The sequence below is a fragment of the Oncorhynchus gorbuscha genome, linkage group LG06, assembly GCF_021184085.1.
Source record: "Oncorhynchus gorbuscha isolate QuinsamMale2020 ecotype Even-year linkage group LG06, OgorEven_v1.0, whole genome shotgun sequence".
Taxonomy (NCBI): Eukaryota; Metazoa; Chordata; class Actinopteri; order Salmoniformes; family Salmonidae; genus Oncorhynchus; species Oncorhynchus gorbuscha.
Window position 1 is genome coordinate 22649498 of NC_060178.1, and position 19800 is coordinate 22669297.

General features: G+C 40.5%; 1 protein-coding gene across 2 annotated transcripts in view; it reads right to left on the bottom strand.

Annotated features, from left to right (window-relative positions):
- LOC124037704 (endophilin-A2-like) overlaps window positions 1-18225 on the bottom strand; it is a 28129-nt gene extending 9904 nt beyond the window's left edge. Inside the window, exons 1-8 of one of the 2 annotated variants that reach the window (XM_046352681.1) lie at window positions 17903-18225; window positions 9699-9767; window positions 5982-6054; window positions 4149-4292; window positions 3938-4071; window positions 3628-3786; window positions 1172-1275; window positions 640-776 (exon numbers count right to left, since the gene is read on the bottom strand). In XM_046352681.1, coding sequence (XP_046208637.1) covers window positions 640-776; window positions 1172-1275; window positions 3628-3786; window positions 3938-4071; window positions 4149-4292; window positions 5982-6054; window positions 9699-9767; window positions 17903-17947 — 865 coding nt within the window. In that variant the 5' untranslated portion in view covers window positions 17948-18225. Of the gene's footprint in view, window positions 1-639; window positions 777-1171; window positions 1276-3627; window positions 3787-3937; window positions 4072-4148; window positions 4293-5981; window positions 6055-9698; window positions 9768-16157; window positions 16202-17902 lie in introns of those variants that run through there. The other variant, XM_046352682.1, reaches the window with a different exon arrangement.
- Between the last annotated feature and the right edge of the window lie 1575 nt (window positions 18226-19800).

Sequence of the window (19800 nt, forward strand, 5' to 3'; positions counted from 1 at the left end):
AACATAATTCCACTTTGACATTATGGGGTATTTAATGATTGAACTGAAAGTGGGTTCAGTCCAAACTCTGTAGTGACAGGACTATGGCCTGGGGTGGTCCACCAGCATGTGTGTGGCTGTGTGCCATTTCAGAGGCAGTCAGTGCAGGTCATTAAACTGTCAATCAAAAAGCTCAAGGCATTGTATCTAAAAATAGCTGGTAAACATTTCAACCAGAGAAACAACCAAACCCAATGAAGAACCCAATCAAATGAACGAGTTCTTAAAATGACCTGTTACTCAAATATTTTGAGTACAAAATAATGGATAAGGTTCAGGATAAAGGTTCAATTTTAAAAAACTGTAAAAACTGGAGGAAGGGTGACTGTTGATATCACAGGAAGAGAGGAACAAGGTCAACAGGAGAAGAGGGCAACCAGCTGAAAGCTGCCTGCACCCCTCTCCTGTTCATTCACCCTCTCTCACACATACATGAGCACGCACACAGACAACCAACTCATCCTATGACAGACACACACATTCATGCCACACTCCAAAGTATGGAAGTGAATCTCTAAATCTGCATTAGTGAAATATTAGAAAGAAATTCCTTTTCGATGAGCTGATATACACAGTAGGTAGCATGTGCAACCGTCTTACCTGAGTTGCGGGAGGGTGGTGGGCCACCTGAGGTCGTGTAGCCACCATTGGTTGATTGGTTGTCACTGTCAAAGTCAAAGATGGGTTTGGCCTTAGGTGTGTACTCGCGACGTGGTCGGTTCTGGGCCTCGTTCATCCTGAAGAGAAGAAAGATAGAGCAGCCTGGCAGATCTCAGTTATCAGTAGACTTAATATTAGGAAGGGTACTCAAATATACATAATTCATACTAAAAATATTTTAAAAGAAACTAAGGGAATGGCTATCATGACGCTTCTGATATATTTTACAGCTAACAGTTTTTCTGTGATTAAGGGCCTTGAATGTTACCATGCAGACACACACATTGAGACAGATTATGGCGAGGGCTGCTGTGACTAGACAGTATGAGGGGGCTGGGCTGGTAAAGGGGCAGGGCACGGGGCTGGGATTGGTGAGTGGGCCTACTGTATCTCTATCATGACACTGCACACATAAGCTTGAAGTGACTGTACAGGAAAGATGGTCAGTGGAAGTAGAGACACTTGTACCTACCTGTCCCTGAGTTTGTCTGAGAGCTCGTCCAGGATCTGTGTGGCCTGCCTGTGGTACTGCAGTTGGGACTCCACCAGAGACGACAGCTGGCTCACCTGCTCTATCTGCACAGAGACACACACAAAGAGCAGGATATGGTTACTAACTGTACACACTAGGGGTGTGAACTTTTAAATGTTTAAACGAAATTGGGATCCTTAAAGTTAAGAAAAATATCTAACCAAAGAACAATGTTTTATTTTTATTTTCTTCACAAAAAAAATAATAATTGTGCAGTTATCAAAAAACATTATTTTCAGTGTTATAACCTAACTAGATGATAGGCTATGAAGGGCTTGGGGAAAGTTGTGTAATTGACCTTGCTCCCAAGGATTAACCAGACTTGTGGAGGTCTACCATTTTTTTCTGAGATCTTGGCTGATTTCTTTTGATTTTCCCATGATGTCAAGCAAAGAGGCACTGAGTTTGAAGGTAGGCCTGAAATACATCTACAGGTACACCTCCAATTGACTCAAATTATGTCAATTAGCCTATCAGAAGCTTCTAAAGCCATAACATAATTTTCTGGAATTGTCCAAGCTGTTTAAAGGCACAGTGAACTTAGTTTATGTAAACTTCTGACCCACTGGAATTGTGATACAGTGAATTATAAGTAAAATAATCTGACTGTAAACAATTGTTGGAAAAATTACTTGTGTCATGCACAAAGTAGATGTCCTAACCGACTTGCCAAAACTATAGTTTGTTAACTAGAAATTTGTGGAGTGGTTGAAAAACAAGTTTTAATGACTCCAACCTAAGTGTATGTAAACTTCCGACTTTGCAGAATTTGCAGAAATATATTCAGGTATATTTCGTGGCTTTTGGCGAATACGTTCTAATGATCTAAAGTTGCGCTTTTGCTAGTACCTGTAAACACACAGGCTTATTTGTATAAAGGCCTACTAGTTTTGATTGGCAATGGCACACCGGTCTGCATAAACTCTGGTCCTGGACGAGACAGACGTTTTTATTACGATACCTATTAATTGTCCAAAAGCACGGCCGCTTTGCCACTATATATTGTCAGAAAAGAAAGAAAAAAGGTATCATTCTTCCTGTGGGAATATATGAACAGATTTTTTACACGACTTCATGTTGCTAAAACGCTGTCAGTTCCACTTTAAGAGCCTTTAAGCATGAGGCTCAACTTAGCCACCGTTTTGGTGCCCTAGCCAACACGCTGTAAACAGCGCAGATACTGTGAACAGCGCAGATACTGTGTGTGACTGTGTGAGAGCAAAGTGTTGCTCATCTCAATATCCGAGCCTATCCATTTATGATGACTTTACTGAAGTTGTGAGACATTGCGAGATCCAGCTTTTGAATGCCAATAGAAAGGCCTAGTGCATGGTTCTGACGGTCTGCATCTAGGCCAAACCTGCCAGTACTATGCCCCTCCCCTCGCTCTCTGTCCCTTGCTAACTCGCTATGAAAGACGCAAGTGTTTGTGTTCTCGGAAGTACGGCAACTAATCTGTCTCGTCCATTCCAAAAATACTGAGACTTGACACTCAGAAATGGACAGTCAACTTTTCAATTATTTTGGAGTCGACTCTCCACCACTAGGCCTACATCATCGTCGTTAACAGTTGGGAAAATGGCAGAGAAAGGCAAGCGACCGCAGCAAAGTCAAGTAGGGCAATACTTTGACAAGTTAAATGAGAAGGAAATACAAACTTTGCGAGGTGGAATTGAGGTAGAGTAATAGTAGTACAGGTGCAATGCTTAACCATCTTGAAAGGGGTGCACCATCAGACCCAAACTGTTGCTGGCAGCAGTGCAGCTGCATTGTGAATTCATGTGGAATTTTATGATACAAAAATAAAACAATGTTTTAACTGAAAATCGATTTGAAAAAATGTCAATTTAGAAGTTAAGATTTTTTTCTCAATTTGCCACATCCCTAGTACACACTCAAACACAAACCGAGATACAAGCATGCAAGGACCAGGCCCATGGTCACCTTGATAGACACGAGTAGTAACAGTGGCATTCCCCTGGATATCCAGTATCACATTGTGGTTAATATATAATCTGTTTAACAGTGTGAGTGAAAACAGTATTGTATTTACATACACCCTAAACAGATGGGAGGGCAGGCTAACCATAGTACACATAGGCCAGGGAGCTGCTCTGCTGATTAGGACTGTACATAGATTATATTTCATTTGGACCTAAATTGATTCATGCTGCAGGTGACACTCATTATGGTGGCGAAGAGTGGATTTAACCAGTAAAGCTTATTGAACAAATGACCTTGAGGTGACACTGATTCCCCCTGGTCTCTTTCCCAGAGCAACAATACTGATAATTAAACCATAAACATTAGGATAATAGACTGGGTGTTTCCATTGATATTATGAATGTTATCACGGGACAGGACCACACCTCCACCCACAGACAGGTACTACTCACGTCAGTCTCCAGTATGTTGTACATGCTGGTCTCGGCCACATCTTTAGACTCGTGGAACTTCTCGAGGGCCTGTCTTAACTCCTCGTCTGGGATCTTCCCTTGGCGCTTCTTCTTATAGTCGTAATCCAGACGCCTTCCCTCCAGCTTTTTCAGATGGTGCTGGGGGACGGGAGGATTTGACGATGGGGAGAGGACAAGGGATGGGTAGATGAGGAGAGGGGAGATGAAGGTATGGGGGATGTAAATTCTAGAGATGACAAAAATGTTGATTTCTGCAGCAGATGGATAAGTGTGTAATGTAATACAGTACCTGTATCTCTCGAAGGTCCTTGTCACACAGGTTTTGTAATGGATCGATGAAGTTCTGTTTAACGTCTATGTCTAGAGAGTCCTTCACCTCCGCCAGCCTCTTCATGGTCTCCCCCGCATCTACTAGAGCCCCACCTGACACAGAGCAAGAGCAGAAGCTTAGTCAAACAACACTCCACATAACTGGTGCCATCTACACACACACAACATACCAAAGTTGTTTTCCTCTCCTAGGTCCCGGCCGTACTTGACCATACACTCTCCTAGCAGGCCCTCAGCCTGGGGATAGCCTGGGTTCTTCACCTGGCCTCTGATCTTAGACATTGTGTTCAACATAGACAGCTTCGCCCGCGACGCTGAGAGGGGGAATGGAAAAGGATGGGATGTAGAAAGAGTCGGATGGAGAGGTGATACTTAGTCATACAGTACCAGTCAAATGTTTGGACACCTACTCATTCCAGAGTTTCTTATTAATTTTTTACTATTTTCTACATTGTAGAATAATAGTGAAGACATCAAAACTATGAAAATACATATGTAGTCACATAGTAATCAAAAAGGTTAAATCAACATATATTTTATATTTAAGATTCTTCAAAGTAGCCACCCTTTGCCTTGATGACAGCTTTGCACACTTTTGGCATTCTCTCAACCAGCTTCATGAGGTAGTCACCTGGAATGCAATTCAATTAACAGGTGTGCTTTGTTAAAAGTTCATTTGTGGAATTTCTTTCCTTCTTAATGCATTTGAGCCAATCAGTTGTGTTGTGACAAGGTTGGGGTGGTATACAGAAGATAGCCTTATTTGGTTAAAGATCAAGTCCAATTTATGGCAAGAACAGCTCAAATAAGCAAAGAGAAATGACAGTCCATCCTTACTTTAAGACATGAAGGTCAGTCAATCAGGAATATTTCAAGAACTTTGAAAGTTTCTTCAAGTGCAGTCGCAGAAACCATCAAGCTCTTTGATGAAACTGTCTCTCATGAGGACCGCCACAGGAAAGGAAGCCCCCGATTTACCTCTGCTGCAGAGGATAAGTTCATTGGAGTTACCAGCCTCAGAAATTGAAGCCCAAATAAATGCTTCAAAGAATTCAAGTAAGACACAAAAAAACTTTTCAGAGGGAACGACGTGAATCAGGCCTTCATGGTCGAATTGGTGCAAAGAAACCACTACTAAAGGACACCAATAATAAGAAGAAACTTACTTGGGCCAAGAAACACTAGCAATGGGCATTAGACAGGTGGAAATCTGTCCTTTTGTCTGATGAGTCCAAATTTCTGATTTTTGGTTCCAACCACCGTGTCTTTGTGAGACACAGAGTAAGTGAATGGATGATATGTGCATGTGTGGTTCCCACCGTGAAACATGGAGGATGTGTGATGGTGCTTTGCTGGTGACATTGTCAGTGATTTATTTAGAATTCAAGGCACACTTAACCAGCATGGCTACCACAGCATTCTGCAGCAACACACCATCCCATCTGGTTTGGGCTTAGTAGGACTATCATTTCTTTATCAACAGGCGAACGACCCTCCAGGCTGTGTAAGGGCTATTTGACCAAGAAAAAGACTGATGGTACGGCATCAGATTACCTGGCCTTCACCATTACCCGACCTCAACCCAATTGAGATGGTTTGGGATGAGTTGGACCACAGAGTGAAGGAAAAGCAGCCAACAAGTGCTCAGCATATGTGGGAACTCCTTCAAGACTGTTGGAAAAGCATTCCTCATGAAGCTGGTTGAGAGAATGCCAAGAGTGCAAAGCTGTCATAAAGGCAAAGAAAAATCTCAAATATACTTTTTGGTTACTACATGACTCCATATGTGTTATTTAATCGTTTTGATGGCTTCACTATTATTCAACAATGTAGAAAATAGTTGTTTTTTTTAAAGAAAAACCCTTGAATGAGTAGGTGTGTCCAATTTTTTTTCTGTGATTTAGCAGAAAAGGCATTTTACACAATAACACAATTGATATTCATATCTTATTGAAGTAGTAAATAAGACACTAATGCAGTCTCTTCCTGGTGCGTAGTCTCACCTGGGTTGGGCTGTAGGTACTCAGAGGTTTTGGAGATTACCTCCACCACAGCTTTGCTGGTCACATCTACTTTCTACAAAACACAGGGGAGGGGACATCACTAACAACCATGAGGAAATATGAAACGCCATGGCCGTGTCCAAATACCCATACTTGCATTCTAAATAGTAGGCATTTTGGGTATGCAAAAAATTAAGTTTTATACTATGTGAAATTTAGTATGCTTTAAAACGCCAGGATACTTATTTAGGCTTTTCCTCTAGTACAATTCGCTTCACACTATTAAGGAAGGAATCGTCGTTTCACGTGTTTGACAACAGCTGATAATCTGAATATGGGAAGCGCACGCGCTCTACAAAAAGTAACGAATGGCAGGGAAGAAGTGCGTTTGCACATTAGATGACACCTTCTCAGTGTGGTTGAGTAGTATGTGGATATTTGTTCATTACTGCATTGGTTTTTAGTAAATAGTACATTCTAAATAGTATGTAGTATGATTAGTGCACAGTATTCAGTTTAAGTAAGCAGTGGGTAAACCAGATTTTGGACATGCACCATGTCTTCCCCATCTTCCAAATCCTTTATTTGTGATGAGACTAGTTACCAAACAGGCTATGAAAAAGGTAATGAAATATTATCACTGTATTGTACTGCTAAATGAAAATGGCTTTGTGAAACAACCAATCATGTTCATTCACTGAAGGTGTTTAAGTGATGGCTTTGGCTGTTGATTGCTGGAGTTCTCCACGACATTTGACCGGAGCAGCAAAGGCAGGTGCTCTGACAATCTGCCACTCCCTCTATGTATAACATGTTACTATACACAGGGTTCCCACATGAATACTATACTGATACACTGTATACAGTGTGCAAACTGAGACTGTTCACTAAGAGTTGACAATATTTCAGTCTACAGCAACACATGATGTAACACCTTCTAGTGCATGGTTGTCTAGACTATAACCCTAACCCATGTTCTAGTAATGTTTTGTGAATGTGGCTGTATAGATTGAATGAGTAGGTGTGTCCAAACCTTTGACTGGTACACACACACACACACAGCAAAAAAAGAAACTTCCCTTTTTCAGGACCCTGTCTTTCAAAGATAATTTGTAAAAATCCAAATAACTTCACAGATCTTCATTGTAAAGGGTTTAAAACTGTTTCCCATGCTTATTCAATGAATCATAAACAATTAATGAACATGCACCTGTGGAACGGTCGTTAAGACACTAACAGCTTACAGACGGTAGGCAATTAAGGTCACAGTTATGAAAACATAGGACACTAAAGAGGCCTTTCTACTGACTCTGAAATACAGCAAAAGAAAGATGCCCATGGTAATCAATTGGAATGTCCTAAGACAGAGCTACAGGGACACAGGACGGACAGCTGATCATCCTCGCAGTGGCAGACCACGTGTAACAACACCTGCACAGGATCGGTACATCTGAACATCACACCTGGTACAGGATGGCAAAAACAACTTCCCGAGTTACACCAGGAACACACAATCCCTCCATCAGTGCTCAGACTGTCCGCAATAGGCTGAGAGAGGACTGAGGGCTTGTAGACCTGTTGTAAGGCAGGTCCTCACCAGACATCACCTGTAACAACGTCGCCTATGGGTACAAACCCACAGTCGTTGGACCAGACAGGACTGGCAAAACATGCTCTTCATCGACGAGTCGTGATTTTGTATCACCAGGTGTGAGGGTCCGATTCACGTTTATCGTCGAAGGAATGAGCGTTACACAGAGGCCTGTACTCTGGAGCGGGATCGATTTGGCGCTGGAGGGTCCATCACGGTCTGGGGCGGTGTGTCACAGCATCATTGGACTGAGCTTTTTGTCATTGAAGGCAATCTCAACACTGTGTGTTACAGGGAAGACATCCTCCTTCCTCATGTGGTACCCTTCCTGCAGGCTCATTCTGACATGACCCTCCAGCATGACAATGCCACCAGCCATACTGCTCGTTCTGTGTGTGATTTCCTACAAGACAGGAATGTCAGTGTTCTGCCATGGCCAGCGAAGAGCCCGGATCTCAATCCCATTGAGCAAGTCTGGGACCTGTTGGATCGGAGGGTGAGGGCTAGGGCCATTCCCCCCAGAAGTGTCCGGGAACTTGCAGGTGCCTTGGTGGAAGAGTGGGGTAACATCTCACAGCAAGAACTGGCAAATCTGGTGCAGTCCATGAGGAGGAGACGCACTGCAGTACTTAATGCAGCTGGTGGCCACACCAGATACTGACTGTTACTTTTGATTTTGACCCCCCTTTGTTCAGGGACACATTATTCCATTTCTGTTAGTCACATGTCTGTGGAACTTGCTCAGGAAGGAGACGCATTCTGTCTCCTAGAGATGAACGTACTTTGGTGCGAAAAGTGCAAATCAATCCCAGAACAGCAGCAAAAGACCATGTCAAGATGCTGGAGGAAACAGGTACAAAAGTATATATAACCACAGTAAAATTAGTCCTATATCGACATAACCTGAAAGGCCCTCAGTAAAGAAGAAGCCACTGCTCCAAAACCGCCATAAAAAAGACAGACTACGGTTTGCAACTGCACATGGGGACAAAGATCATACTTTTTGGAGAAATGTCCTCTGGTCTGATGAAACAAAAATACAACTGTTTGGCCATAATGACCATCGTTATGTTCGGAGGAAAAAGGTGGATGCGTGTAAGCCGAAGAGCACCAACTCAACCGTGAAGCACGGGGGTGGCAGCATCATGTTGTGGGGTTGCTTTGGTGCAGGAGAGACTGGTGCACTTCACAAAATAGATGGCATCATGTGGGAAGAAAGTATGTGGATATATTGAAGCAACATCTCAAGATATCAGTCAGGAAGTTAAAGCTTGGTCGCAAAACGGGTCTTCCAAATGGACAATGACCCCAAGCATACTTCCTAAGTTGTGGACAACAAAGTCAAGGTATTGGAGTGGCCATCACAAAGCCCTGACCTCAATCCTATAAAGAAAATTGTGGGCAGAACTGAAAAAGAGTGTGCAAGCAAGGAGGCCTACAAACCTGACTCAGTTACACCAGCTCTGTCAGGAGGAATGGACCAAAATTCACCCAACTTATTGTTGGAAGCTTGTGGAAGGCTACCCGAAATATTTGACCCAAGTTAAACCATTTAAAGGCAATGCTGCCAAATACTAATTGAGTGTATGTAAACTTCTGACCCACTGGGAATGTGATGAAAGAAATAAAAGCTGAAATAAATCACTACTATTATTCTGACATTTCACATTCTTAAAATACAGTGGTGATCCTAACTGACCTAAGACATAGAACTAATTTTTACTGGGATTAAATGTCAGGAATTGTGAAAAACTGATTTTAAATGTATTTGGCTTATTGGGGTGGCAGGGTAGCTTAGTGGTTAGAGCGTTGGACTAGTAACCGGAAGGTTGCAAGTTCAAACCCCCGAGCTGACAAAGCCCCTGAACAGGCAGTTAACCCACTGTTCCTAGGCCATCATTGAAAATAAGAATTCGTTCTTAATTGACTTGCATAGTTAAATAAAGGTTAAAAAATGTACTTCACGTCTATGGAGGAGAAAGGGCTATTCTAGGAATGTTGAAACAGAAAACACAATGGCCCAACTCTTTATATACATCGCTCTGGATAGGCCTAATATATTGAATTCTAAGTAACTAGCCTACTTCAGGTACTGGTCTTTAAATGTACAGTCAGAGGCATTATACCCTTTCCAAATCTTTGAAGTCTTCATCCAGTTTCGTTCCCTCTGCACCGCCGACCTTCTCACTGACCATCTGCGCAAAGAGTGGGAGAGAAAAGGGTCATTGTTACACAATACATGTGCAGTTCATAAAAGTGGATCAGAAAGATCCCTCAACACACGATGGTTCTCTTACTTCTCATATTTAAAGAAAATACAGCTTGCCAGTTCCACCATTCACAAGAGTCTAGGTTCTAATAGCAGACAAAACAGTTTAATCTTAACTGACTTCAATCTGATCTGACTGACACCATCAAACACAACCCTGTAGGAAACAAGTTCTTCATTCTCTCATACAAAGAAACACCCCTGTGCAGAGACAAAGACCATTGTAGATATTATAGATCATTGTTGCCTCCATCAACCATGTACAGATTCTGAAGTGGAATTCTAGAGATGCAGGAGAAGGACCAGATGCTAGAATCCTGCACAGTTTCTTTTAGGACTATTTCTATAATGACCATGTACTGTAGAGTAGTGAATCATCTCATAACTTTCAACACAGGATACAGGACCTTCATCACACTCATCCCAACATGTTGTAACTTGTCGTGTGAGACACCAATATGTGTGCAGTGCAGGCCAGCCAGCAGTAAATGCAGCCTACACGTTTACCCTAGCTTCCGCTATCTCTTTCTTCCATCTTGTGGAAAAAGACTGCTTTACATACCTGCACGTTACACATGTAAAACAAATTCACCCTATCCCACCGCTCCTCTCTGGTTTAGTTTTGCTTCCTCCCTCATAAAATGTACAATAGAGATTATCTTCTCTCAACTACTGTATCTGACTACAATACAGTATGTAGTAAATCGTCAATCAATCATTTTCAGCTTCGGCCTGTTGACATCACAGTTGCACAACAAATAGGAATGTATATCAAGACACACAGGGCAATTGGATGTCTTGATTGTATCCCTTTCTGGAAATGTTTATTTGAACAATACCAATGTTTTTGAAGTGACGTAAACCACTATGCTAATTTAAATCATATTAGGCACCCTTTCAAGAGGAAACTTAGTACATATGCAACATGTTTTAGGTCACGTACTGTAGTCAGCCATCCCAATTTAAAAACGTTCTGTGGCACATCATATGCCATGAGTTTGTATGCTTTTTATTTCCCCATAGGCTACCGGTAATTCTTTGTCATGCAAGTAGCATACATTTTCTCTCCTTTCTGCCATGTCAGTCCTAAACATGTTTGGAAGGTCTAACTTACTCAATTATGACCAGGAAAAAAACAACTGCACGTGGGGACAATGGGATGGTTCTGCAGCAGACAATTCCAGTGACAAGGCACAACATCTACCCACTACTCCTGCCCTTTCTGAGGCCAATACATGACCAGCCATTTACATTTTTGTCATTTAGCAGATCTTCTTATTCAGAGCGACTTACAGTAAGTAGTGAGTGTACAGTATATATTTTCATACTGGTCCCACTGAGGGGCTTCACTAACTAGGGGAGATGTTTAGGCTATGCATTTCCACCTCTCTCAGCCTTTTTGCAAATGTAACAAACTAGTTTGCCTATAGGCACTTGGTGGGTGCAGAAGCTAGCCTACCTTTAGATTACAGTAATTAAAGATGCACTATGAAGAAATGGCTCTGCCATTTCCTGGTTGCTAAAATTCTAATAGTTCGCCTAATTTCAGTTTGTGACACAAAACAAGCAAGTATAGTGTAGAGAATCATTGTACCATCTAAACCGCTGTGAAATATATTTTCCAGAACCAAAAATGTTGTTTTTTTCAGCTGTTTGAAGCTGGTGTACAAAGCCGAAAGTAAAAGATGCAAAAAAATAACCTTAAGACCGCGAAGCATAGAATGGCACACAGAGAACAAATCTCGCTTCATAGACTTGCTTTCAATAAGAATGACAGATCTCTAACTTACATTTCTATGTGAATTTGGTTGGGTCGCCCAAAAAGTTTCATATTGAAGCTTTAAATTAAACTAACATTCAATACAGTCACAAAAAAGTGAGCTTGGTGATCAAGATGATCATTTTTTCGGTTCTGTGACATGATGATCATGTGGCATTTGGGTTTACTAAACAGTCCACAATGAGTTATGCCTATCTACTTCAGGGGGAGGACATGATTGGTACATTCTTTGCCCAATGCAAACCACAGAGTGAACAAAGCACTATGGCGGTTCAGAAAATATGTACTTCATAGTACCAATTGTTGTTACCACACTTGTACACTGTTTTTACACTGAGTGTCAGATCTGATGGTAGAAATGGACACGCAGCAAACAAAGTGATGACTTAATGTGCATGCTGCTACTGATCCCGGACCTAATGTGTAAGCCAGAGAATGGATAAGCTGAACCCACACAGCATCTGGGGTAGAAAGTTCACTGACTGAGGGATATAGGAGAGGGGAAAGTGACTCATATAGAGGAATCTTAGCAGGGACAAAGAGCAACAGCCACAGTTACCGTGCTGGAGCTAATAGAATCTGTGTCTTAGCCCATAATTTTTTTGCTTTCCATCAACAGGTGGAAGTGTTCAGCTCTGAGTCTTCCTAACCACAAAACTGCTACGTTGTCAAAACATTATGGATGGTGGCTGTGTTAGCCTTTCATAGACCTGGGGGGGATTCTTAGAATAAAATATTTTGGCCTACAGCTGTTTTTTTTAAGTATATAATTTATTTATTTTTTAAACTCTACACCAAGAGAAATTGATTCATTTCAGCTATGCCGTGAGGCAGACACACAAGGCCACATACTCGGCTGCTACTGCTAGCTAGATTAAGAGGGAGGAGAGCACATCACTGACGCCTGAAAATAGCATCTCTTTTACACAGATAATGGTGTGATTGTAATCTTATTGTGAGCAAGACTACGTGATAGTCAGTCAGCTGCCTCCTTAACAATGGGCCAACCGCTGCCAGGCTTTCTCCTTTTACACAACATTATAGAAAAACATTTCAGAACTGAACTGACACCTAAAGGAATCACACACTGATCATCAGCCCCACACTGGCCCCAAAGACCCTGAGGGGACAACTTGGCCCGTGAAGAACAATGGAAACCTGCTGACCAAATGAACATACAATGTCATGATAGGCCTATACATCTTGATGTAGTCATACAATGTGAGATTATGCAACATGTGAGAATTTAGCATCCTACAAAGAATGTATTATTTGAGAGACATGGCTGTGCATGTGCGATTTATAGTGTGAGGTCTCCAATGCCTACAGCAGAAATGTAGTTGTGGTGTGGCACATAGGCTTGTTCACTTCATATAGGCTTGCTTACTCTTAAAGGGATAGTTAGAGACTTCGGCAATGAAGCACCTTTATCTACTTCCCCAGAGTCAGTAGAACTTGTAGATACCATTTTATGTGTCTGCGTTCAGTTTGAAGGAAGTGGCTTTTCTAACATTACATAAATTGCTAACTAACATTAGCACAATGACTGGAAGTCCTTGGGAATAGCAAGTTCTTCAATACTGGATACAGAGTCATAAAAATTGTACATTTGCATAATTTTGTTCAATTGGTGCTTGTGTATTTTCGTTAGTTGTCATGCATGTAATCACATGCACACAGCATACAGAGTCTAGTTTGAGAAGCAGAATAGCCCATCCCCTGTAAAATGGCATAAGAGCAGCTCCTCAAAAAGCTTGTACTGGGGTGAAACGCGCTTTTATAAGCCAAGTCATTGCATAAAAAAATAATTCTAAATTCAAATCGCATGGTAAAAACTGTTTTGATAGCCACAATTAAAAACAATTTTATTTCTCAATCTCAACTCGTAATTAAAGCGTGCATCGCATTCGCCATTCGAGTGCAGAGGCGACAGTCAACTGTAGGCAGGCTATCAGCGCGTCACCTTCCACTCTGCAATGTGAGCTTGAGGCAGTATAATTGTTGAAACCTAAACATTTTACTTGACTCTAAATAATGCTAGTCATATTAGCAACCTATTGTAGTTGTTGCTATTAAATTCCCCTCTCTACGTTTCTAACAGATTTTCATCTCTGTTAGAATTCTCTAAAACGATGTTTCAGGTGTCTTATGGTAGAGAAATGAATATTCAATTCTCTGGCAACAGCTCTGATGGACATTCCTGCAGTCAGCATGCCAATTGCATGCCCCTTCAAAACTTGAGACATCTGTGGCATTGTGTTGTGTGACAAAACCGCACATTTTAGAGTTGCCTTTTATTGTCCCCAGCACAAGGGGCACCTATGTAATGATCACGCTGTTTAAACATCTTTTTGATATGGCACACCTGTCAGGTAGATAAATTAGCTTGACAAAGGAGAAATGCTCACTAACCTGAATGTAAACAAATTTCTGCACAACATGAGAGAAATACGCCTTTTGTGCATATGGAAAATGCCTGGTTTTTTAAAATTCAGCTCATGAAACATGGGACCAACATTTTACACGTTGCATTTATATTTTTGTTCAGTATATTAGCTACTTCCATTACAGGAGTTGCATGCTCAATAATAGGCTATAACCTTTCGACTGTAAGACGATAGGCTTCCTATTGTTGAATGTTTCCATTAAGCTCTTAATTAAAGATGTCCCTTCCTTGTATGCATGCATAGCATTTTAAGTTGGTCACATAATTTTCCTGTTGGGAAAAATGTAACCATTTGTTGACCGGTTAATGAGGGTCAGTTAGTAGGCAGCAAAATTTTCTGAAATTTGCATCCAAATATACAATTGATCAGTTAGTGCTCTGTGTGTAATATACCTTTAAAACAAGGCATTTTCCCACCAACTTTAGCATCACGCCAAATGTTTGCCAGTGGTGAAAAGTACATAAGTAAAAAATACTTGAAAGTACTACTTAAGTTGTTTTTTGGGGCATCTGCATTTTACCCTTTATATTTTTGACAACTTTTACTTCACTACATTCCTAAATTAAATTATGTACTTTTTATTCCATACATTTTCCCTGACACCCAAAAGTACTTGTTACATTTCAAATGCTAAGCAGGAAAGGAAAATGGTCAAATTCACACACTCATCAAGAGAACATCCCTGGTCATATCTACTGCCTCTGATCTGATTATGTCTGTGTTGGAGTGTGCCCCTGGCTGTCAGTAAAATAAAAATAAGAAATGTCAAATGATTTATACTTTTCATCATACTTAAGTATATTTTAGCAATTACATCGACTTTTGATACTTAAGTATATTTAAAACCAAATACTTTGACTTTTACTCAAGTAGTATTTTATTGGGTGACTTTCACTTGAGTCATTTTCTATTAAGGTATCTTTACTTTTACGCAGGTATAACAATTGGGTACTTTTCTATCACTGGTATCATGAAGACACGTTGAGTGTAAGATCCTGCGCCCGATGAAAGTTGGATCAAAAAAGTATGGGCTTGCCTTGGGCTTTATTTCAAAATCTCACCTTTTAATAAAATGTGAAATATATGAGAGCAGTTCTACATTGCTGCTGTGACGCAAGTTGTGTGGGAAAAATAAATGTATTTTATTCCGTTATAGATCATATTCTTACCCTATAATGCGTGTGTGTTGAATTTGATCAGGGTAGCCCAAGTGTGTCTTGTCTGTTTAATGATCAAAATTATTGATTTCATGTGCATGGCATTGCCATACAGGCTGCTCAAACCAGTAGCATAATTCAACTTAAAATACATTTATTCTTTTTGAAATACATTTTATTAGTCTTATGTTTCTTAGGACCTGCCAGAAACAATTTAATGCTGGATTTCATTGTGATGGTGTATAGTCAATGGTTTTATTAAAATAAAAGGCTAGTTCCACACTTGCTGGCATGCGCACGGGACATAAAAGGCCTACCCTGGCAAGAATGTGGTAACAATGTCAAGTCTGTCTGTAAAGAGTATATGTAACTAGCCTATAAGTGACAAGGGCCAATGCCACTGTACATGTTAACTTAAAACCTTTGAGCGGCATATAATCCTTCAGCTGACTGCTCCCTTTGTGAGCGAATATGATATAGGATCAGCCATCTGCAGATTCTACTCTGACCCACCGTTTCCTCTCACATTCCCACCAACTTCCCTATACATGTTGCAAACTATGCTAGTGATGCTGCAGGACAATGAAAGGCATTTCATTCAGATATCGATATTCACATGAAGTATTATTTCTGACACTTGGTATGTGTGCGTACACAAGTTGAATAATGTGTAGGCCATGTTTGACAGGTTTGTAAAATGTGAAAAGGGGATAGTAAAAAAAGAAAAATAACATGGGCGTGTGCTACGGGGTGCTGCAGCTATATTCATTTCCTAAAGCCAACTTCCTGCATTCCATAAGAACAGAAAAACAGTGCTGCAGAAAACATATGAAACCAATTCCTACAAGTAGGCCTATTTACAATCACATGCAGTCATTGCTAGTGACAATACAACTGCATGCTCTGAATAAGCATATTATTTTGTGCCTTACAGGGGAGAGTCCTATTTCTTGTTGGCGTCAGGCATTATTGACTCCTATGAAACTGCATTGCAGTCCAATCAGGAAGAACGCACATAATTTCTCTCTCTTAGCCCCCTGTAACACATGCACGCAAACAAATGTTAATAAATACAGTAAATACATACATACATACATACATACATACATACATACATACATACATACATACATACATACATACATACATACATACATACATACATACATACATACATACATACATACATACATACATACATACAAACACTGCAGTTTTGGCCTTTCCTTTCCTATTTGACATTCTGTCTTCCCAATGGATTGACTCTTTTCCCTATCTCTTCAAAATCCTCTTTATATCTCCCCAAAGGGGATCTGAGCCCGCTCCTAAAAGGATATTGGGGTATAAAGCAAAAATATTCCCTGATGAGACTGACTAAAAAGTAGGTTGACACATTGCTATGTTTTCATTTATAAAGCACTTTTGCAAAAAGTCCCACTGTTCTTATCACTACACTTTAGACATACAAGTTACCACACCCGGTGTAAGGGATGGCTAACTCTGGAAATTCCTTTGGTCTCAGGTTTTTTTTAATCAGCTTTTAGTTTTTTGCACCTTATTTGTGGAACAATCTAAATGCTTTGAAATGTGATGTTTTGGTGCCTCTAGGCAAATTCAGAACGCTGATTGACCTTTTTACCGTGTTTTTCTTTCTGCTTGCATTTAGTATTTTCATATGTATTTTCTGTAATTCAGGGCTCATCTGTAAAAGACATCTTGGTCAAGCATTTCGCTACACTACAAGCATTTCGCTACACTCGCATTAACATCTCCTAACCATGTGTATGTGACAAATAAAATTGGATTTAAATAAAATAATAAAATAAAGTAATAGCAGTATCAACCCTCAGAACAGGTCAGCCAGGACTCCAACTGAGGAACACAAACGTAAATAATCCATCTTCTGTCTACATAACCAACAAGATATTGACACTCTGAAATTGGAATTGTAATCAAATCAGTTACAGCAGAGATAGCCTATGCTCTACAAGAGTGATCCAAAGTGTGGGCCAACGGCAGAATGGGAGGCTGAGTGAAAACGTTTGGGACCCCCTGCTCTACAAGCCAACTAACAAAACCACAACAGCATGTCGCCCCTGGTATCCCCAAGGTACAGCTTGATAGCCTAGTAACAGTAGGGGCATTGGAATGGGTTACCTGAAGGTGTGTACACCCTCAACTTGCCTGTTGAGTGACAGCTGACAGACATGACACGTGTACTATCTAGACTAGTACTGTTAGCTGGGGGTACTAGGATAGCTAACTACCTGCGAAGTGTTTTTCTTGAAATTCTAGCTAAGTAACGTTACATAAAAAGTAGCTAACTAACGTTAGCTGTCAAGTTTATCATGGCATTCTTTGGAAGGTTCTGGCCACGTTTTAACTTTAGTTTGCTCAATAAATTATTTAAGACTGATAACTAGCTAAATAACTTACAAAAACATTAACAAAAAAAGAGAGCTATGTATAACTAGCTAATGTTACTACAAGTTGAGCCGAGCCAGTAATTTAGCTAGCAAGCTAAACTTCATAAAGGTTCATGCAAGCTAGCTACCTAGCAAACTAAGATAATGATGTATTTTTTTAAACCGTTTGTTATGTAAAATCACTAACATTAGCAAGCTAATACTTATTGAAACACATCTGTATTAGGAGGGGAGGAAAGTTGTTTGCTAACCTGGCTGGCTTTATAAAACTGCTTCTTGAAGCCCGCTACAGACATCTTGGAACCGGTCTTTCACCTTTGCCGTAATAGGATTAAATTTGATATAATAACTATTACTAGCTAAAATAGTTGTACGCCGCGGTCATATGATTCTGTTAAAGTCGTTCTCCTTTACAGTACACGCCGACGAGGATGTCCTGCTGTTCACGATTGTGACTAGAAATGCTATTGAACAAGGGCGCAGATCTCTATAAAGTGCATATAGGTCTTGAAAGACTCTTGGACTAAGTATGAGTATATCCACAGTGTACACTTTTAGCTGCACCAAACCGTTAACTCGACACCTCTGCACATTCCAAGTTGTCTCTCCATAAAGCAAACGTGCAGCGCCCTCTATCGCACACAAGAGGAGCAGGCCAATATGGTCTGTGTTCACTTTTTTTTCCCCCACAGGGTGGCGTAAGTGTTTTTCAATAGTTGTCGATGTGTCTACTTCAGTCTCAAGTACTTTAGTTGAAAACCACTTCAAACTCACTCATGCTCAGTGTTGGGGAGTGATGAACTACATGTAATCTAACTTGTAATTAAACTGCATGTTGCAGTAGCTTGGTGGTATAGTTGAACATTGAAATCTTGGTAGTGCTTTCGGTAGTTCATTACTTTTTTTCATGTAGTACTATAGCTATAATAACTGAAACTACACACTACTTATTTTGCAAAAGAAATCAAATATTTTGGGTGAAATTGACAAGAATTTCCTTTTTTTGGCATCAGACCTAAGTGGGAACCCCTGCTCGCCTCACAAGTCCTCAACTGGCAGCTTCATTAAATAGTACCTGCAAAACACCAGTCTCAACGTCAACAGTGAAGGGGAGACTCCGGGATGCTGGCCGTCTAGGCAGAATTCCTCTGTTCAGTGTCTGTGTTATTTTGCCCATCTTAATCTTTTCTTCTTATTGGCCAGTCTGAGATATGGCTTTTTCTTTACAACTCTGCCTAGAAGGCAAGCATCCCGGAGTCGCCTCTTCACTGTTGATGTTGAGTCTGTTGTTTTGCGGGTACTATTTCACGAAGCTGCCATTTGAGGACTTGTGAAGTGTCTGTTTCTCAAACTAGACACTCTGATGTACTTGTCCTCTTGCTCAGTTGTGCACTGGGGCCTCCCACTCCTCTTTTTATTCTGGTTAGGGCCAGTTTGCGCTGTTCTGTGAAAGGAGTAGTACACAGCGTTGTACGAGATCTTCAGTTTCTTGGCAATTTCTCGCATAGAATAGCCTTCATTTCTCAGAACAAGAATAGACTGACGAGTTTCAGAAGAAAGTACTTTTTGAGCCTGTAATCGAACCCATAAATGCTGACACTCCAGACACTAAACTAGTCTAAAGAAGGACAGTTTTCAGCTGTGCTAACATAATTGCAAAAGTGTTTTCTAATGATCACTTAGCCTTTTAAAATTATAAACTTGGATTAGCCAACACAACGTGCCATTGAAACACAGGAGTGATGGTTGCTGATAATGGGCCTCTGTACGCCAATGTAGATATTCCATTAAAAAGCAGCCGTTTCCATCTACAATAGTCATGTACAACATTGACAATGTATACACTGTATTTCTGATAAATTTGATGTTATTTTAATAGACAAATTGTTTTGCTTTTCTTTCAAAAACAAGAACATCTCTAAGTGACCCCAAACTTTTGAAAGGTAGTGTACATGTTTTTGGGTTGTTCTGATGTCAACAGATGTTACTTAACTGTATATCTTTTGTTAAATATTTAACAATTGACCTATCTTTATTCCATATGATTGATATTCCTATCTGTAAAACTAATACTGGGTGTGAATCACCCAATTCCAATGTTTAGGAAGTTTAAATACTGTACATGAGTAAGCACACAAGCAACATCAAC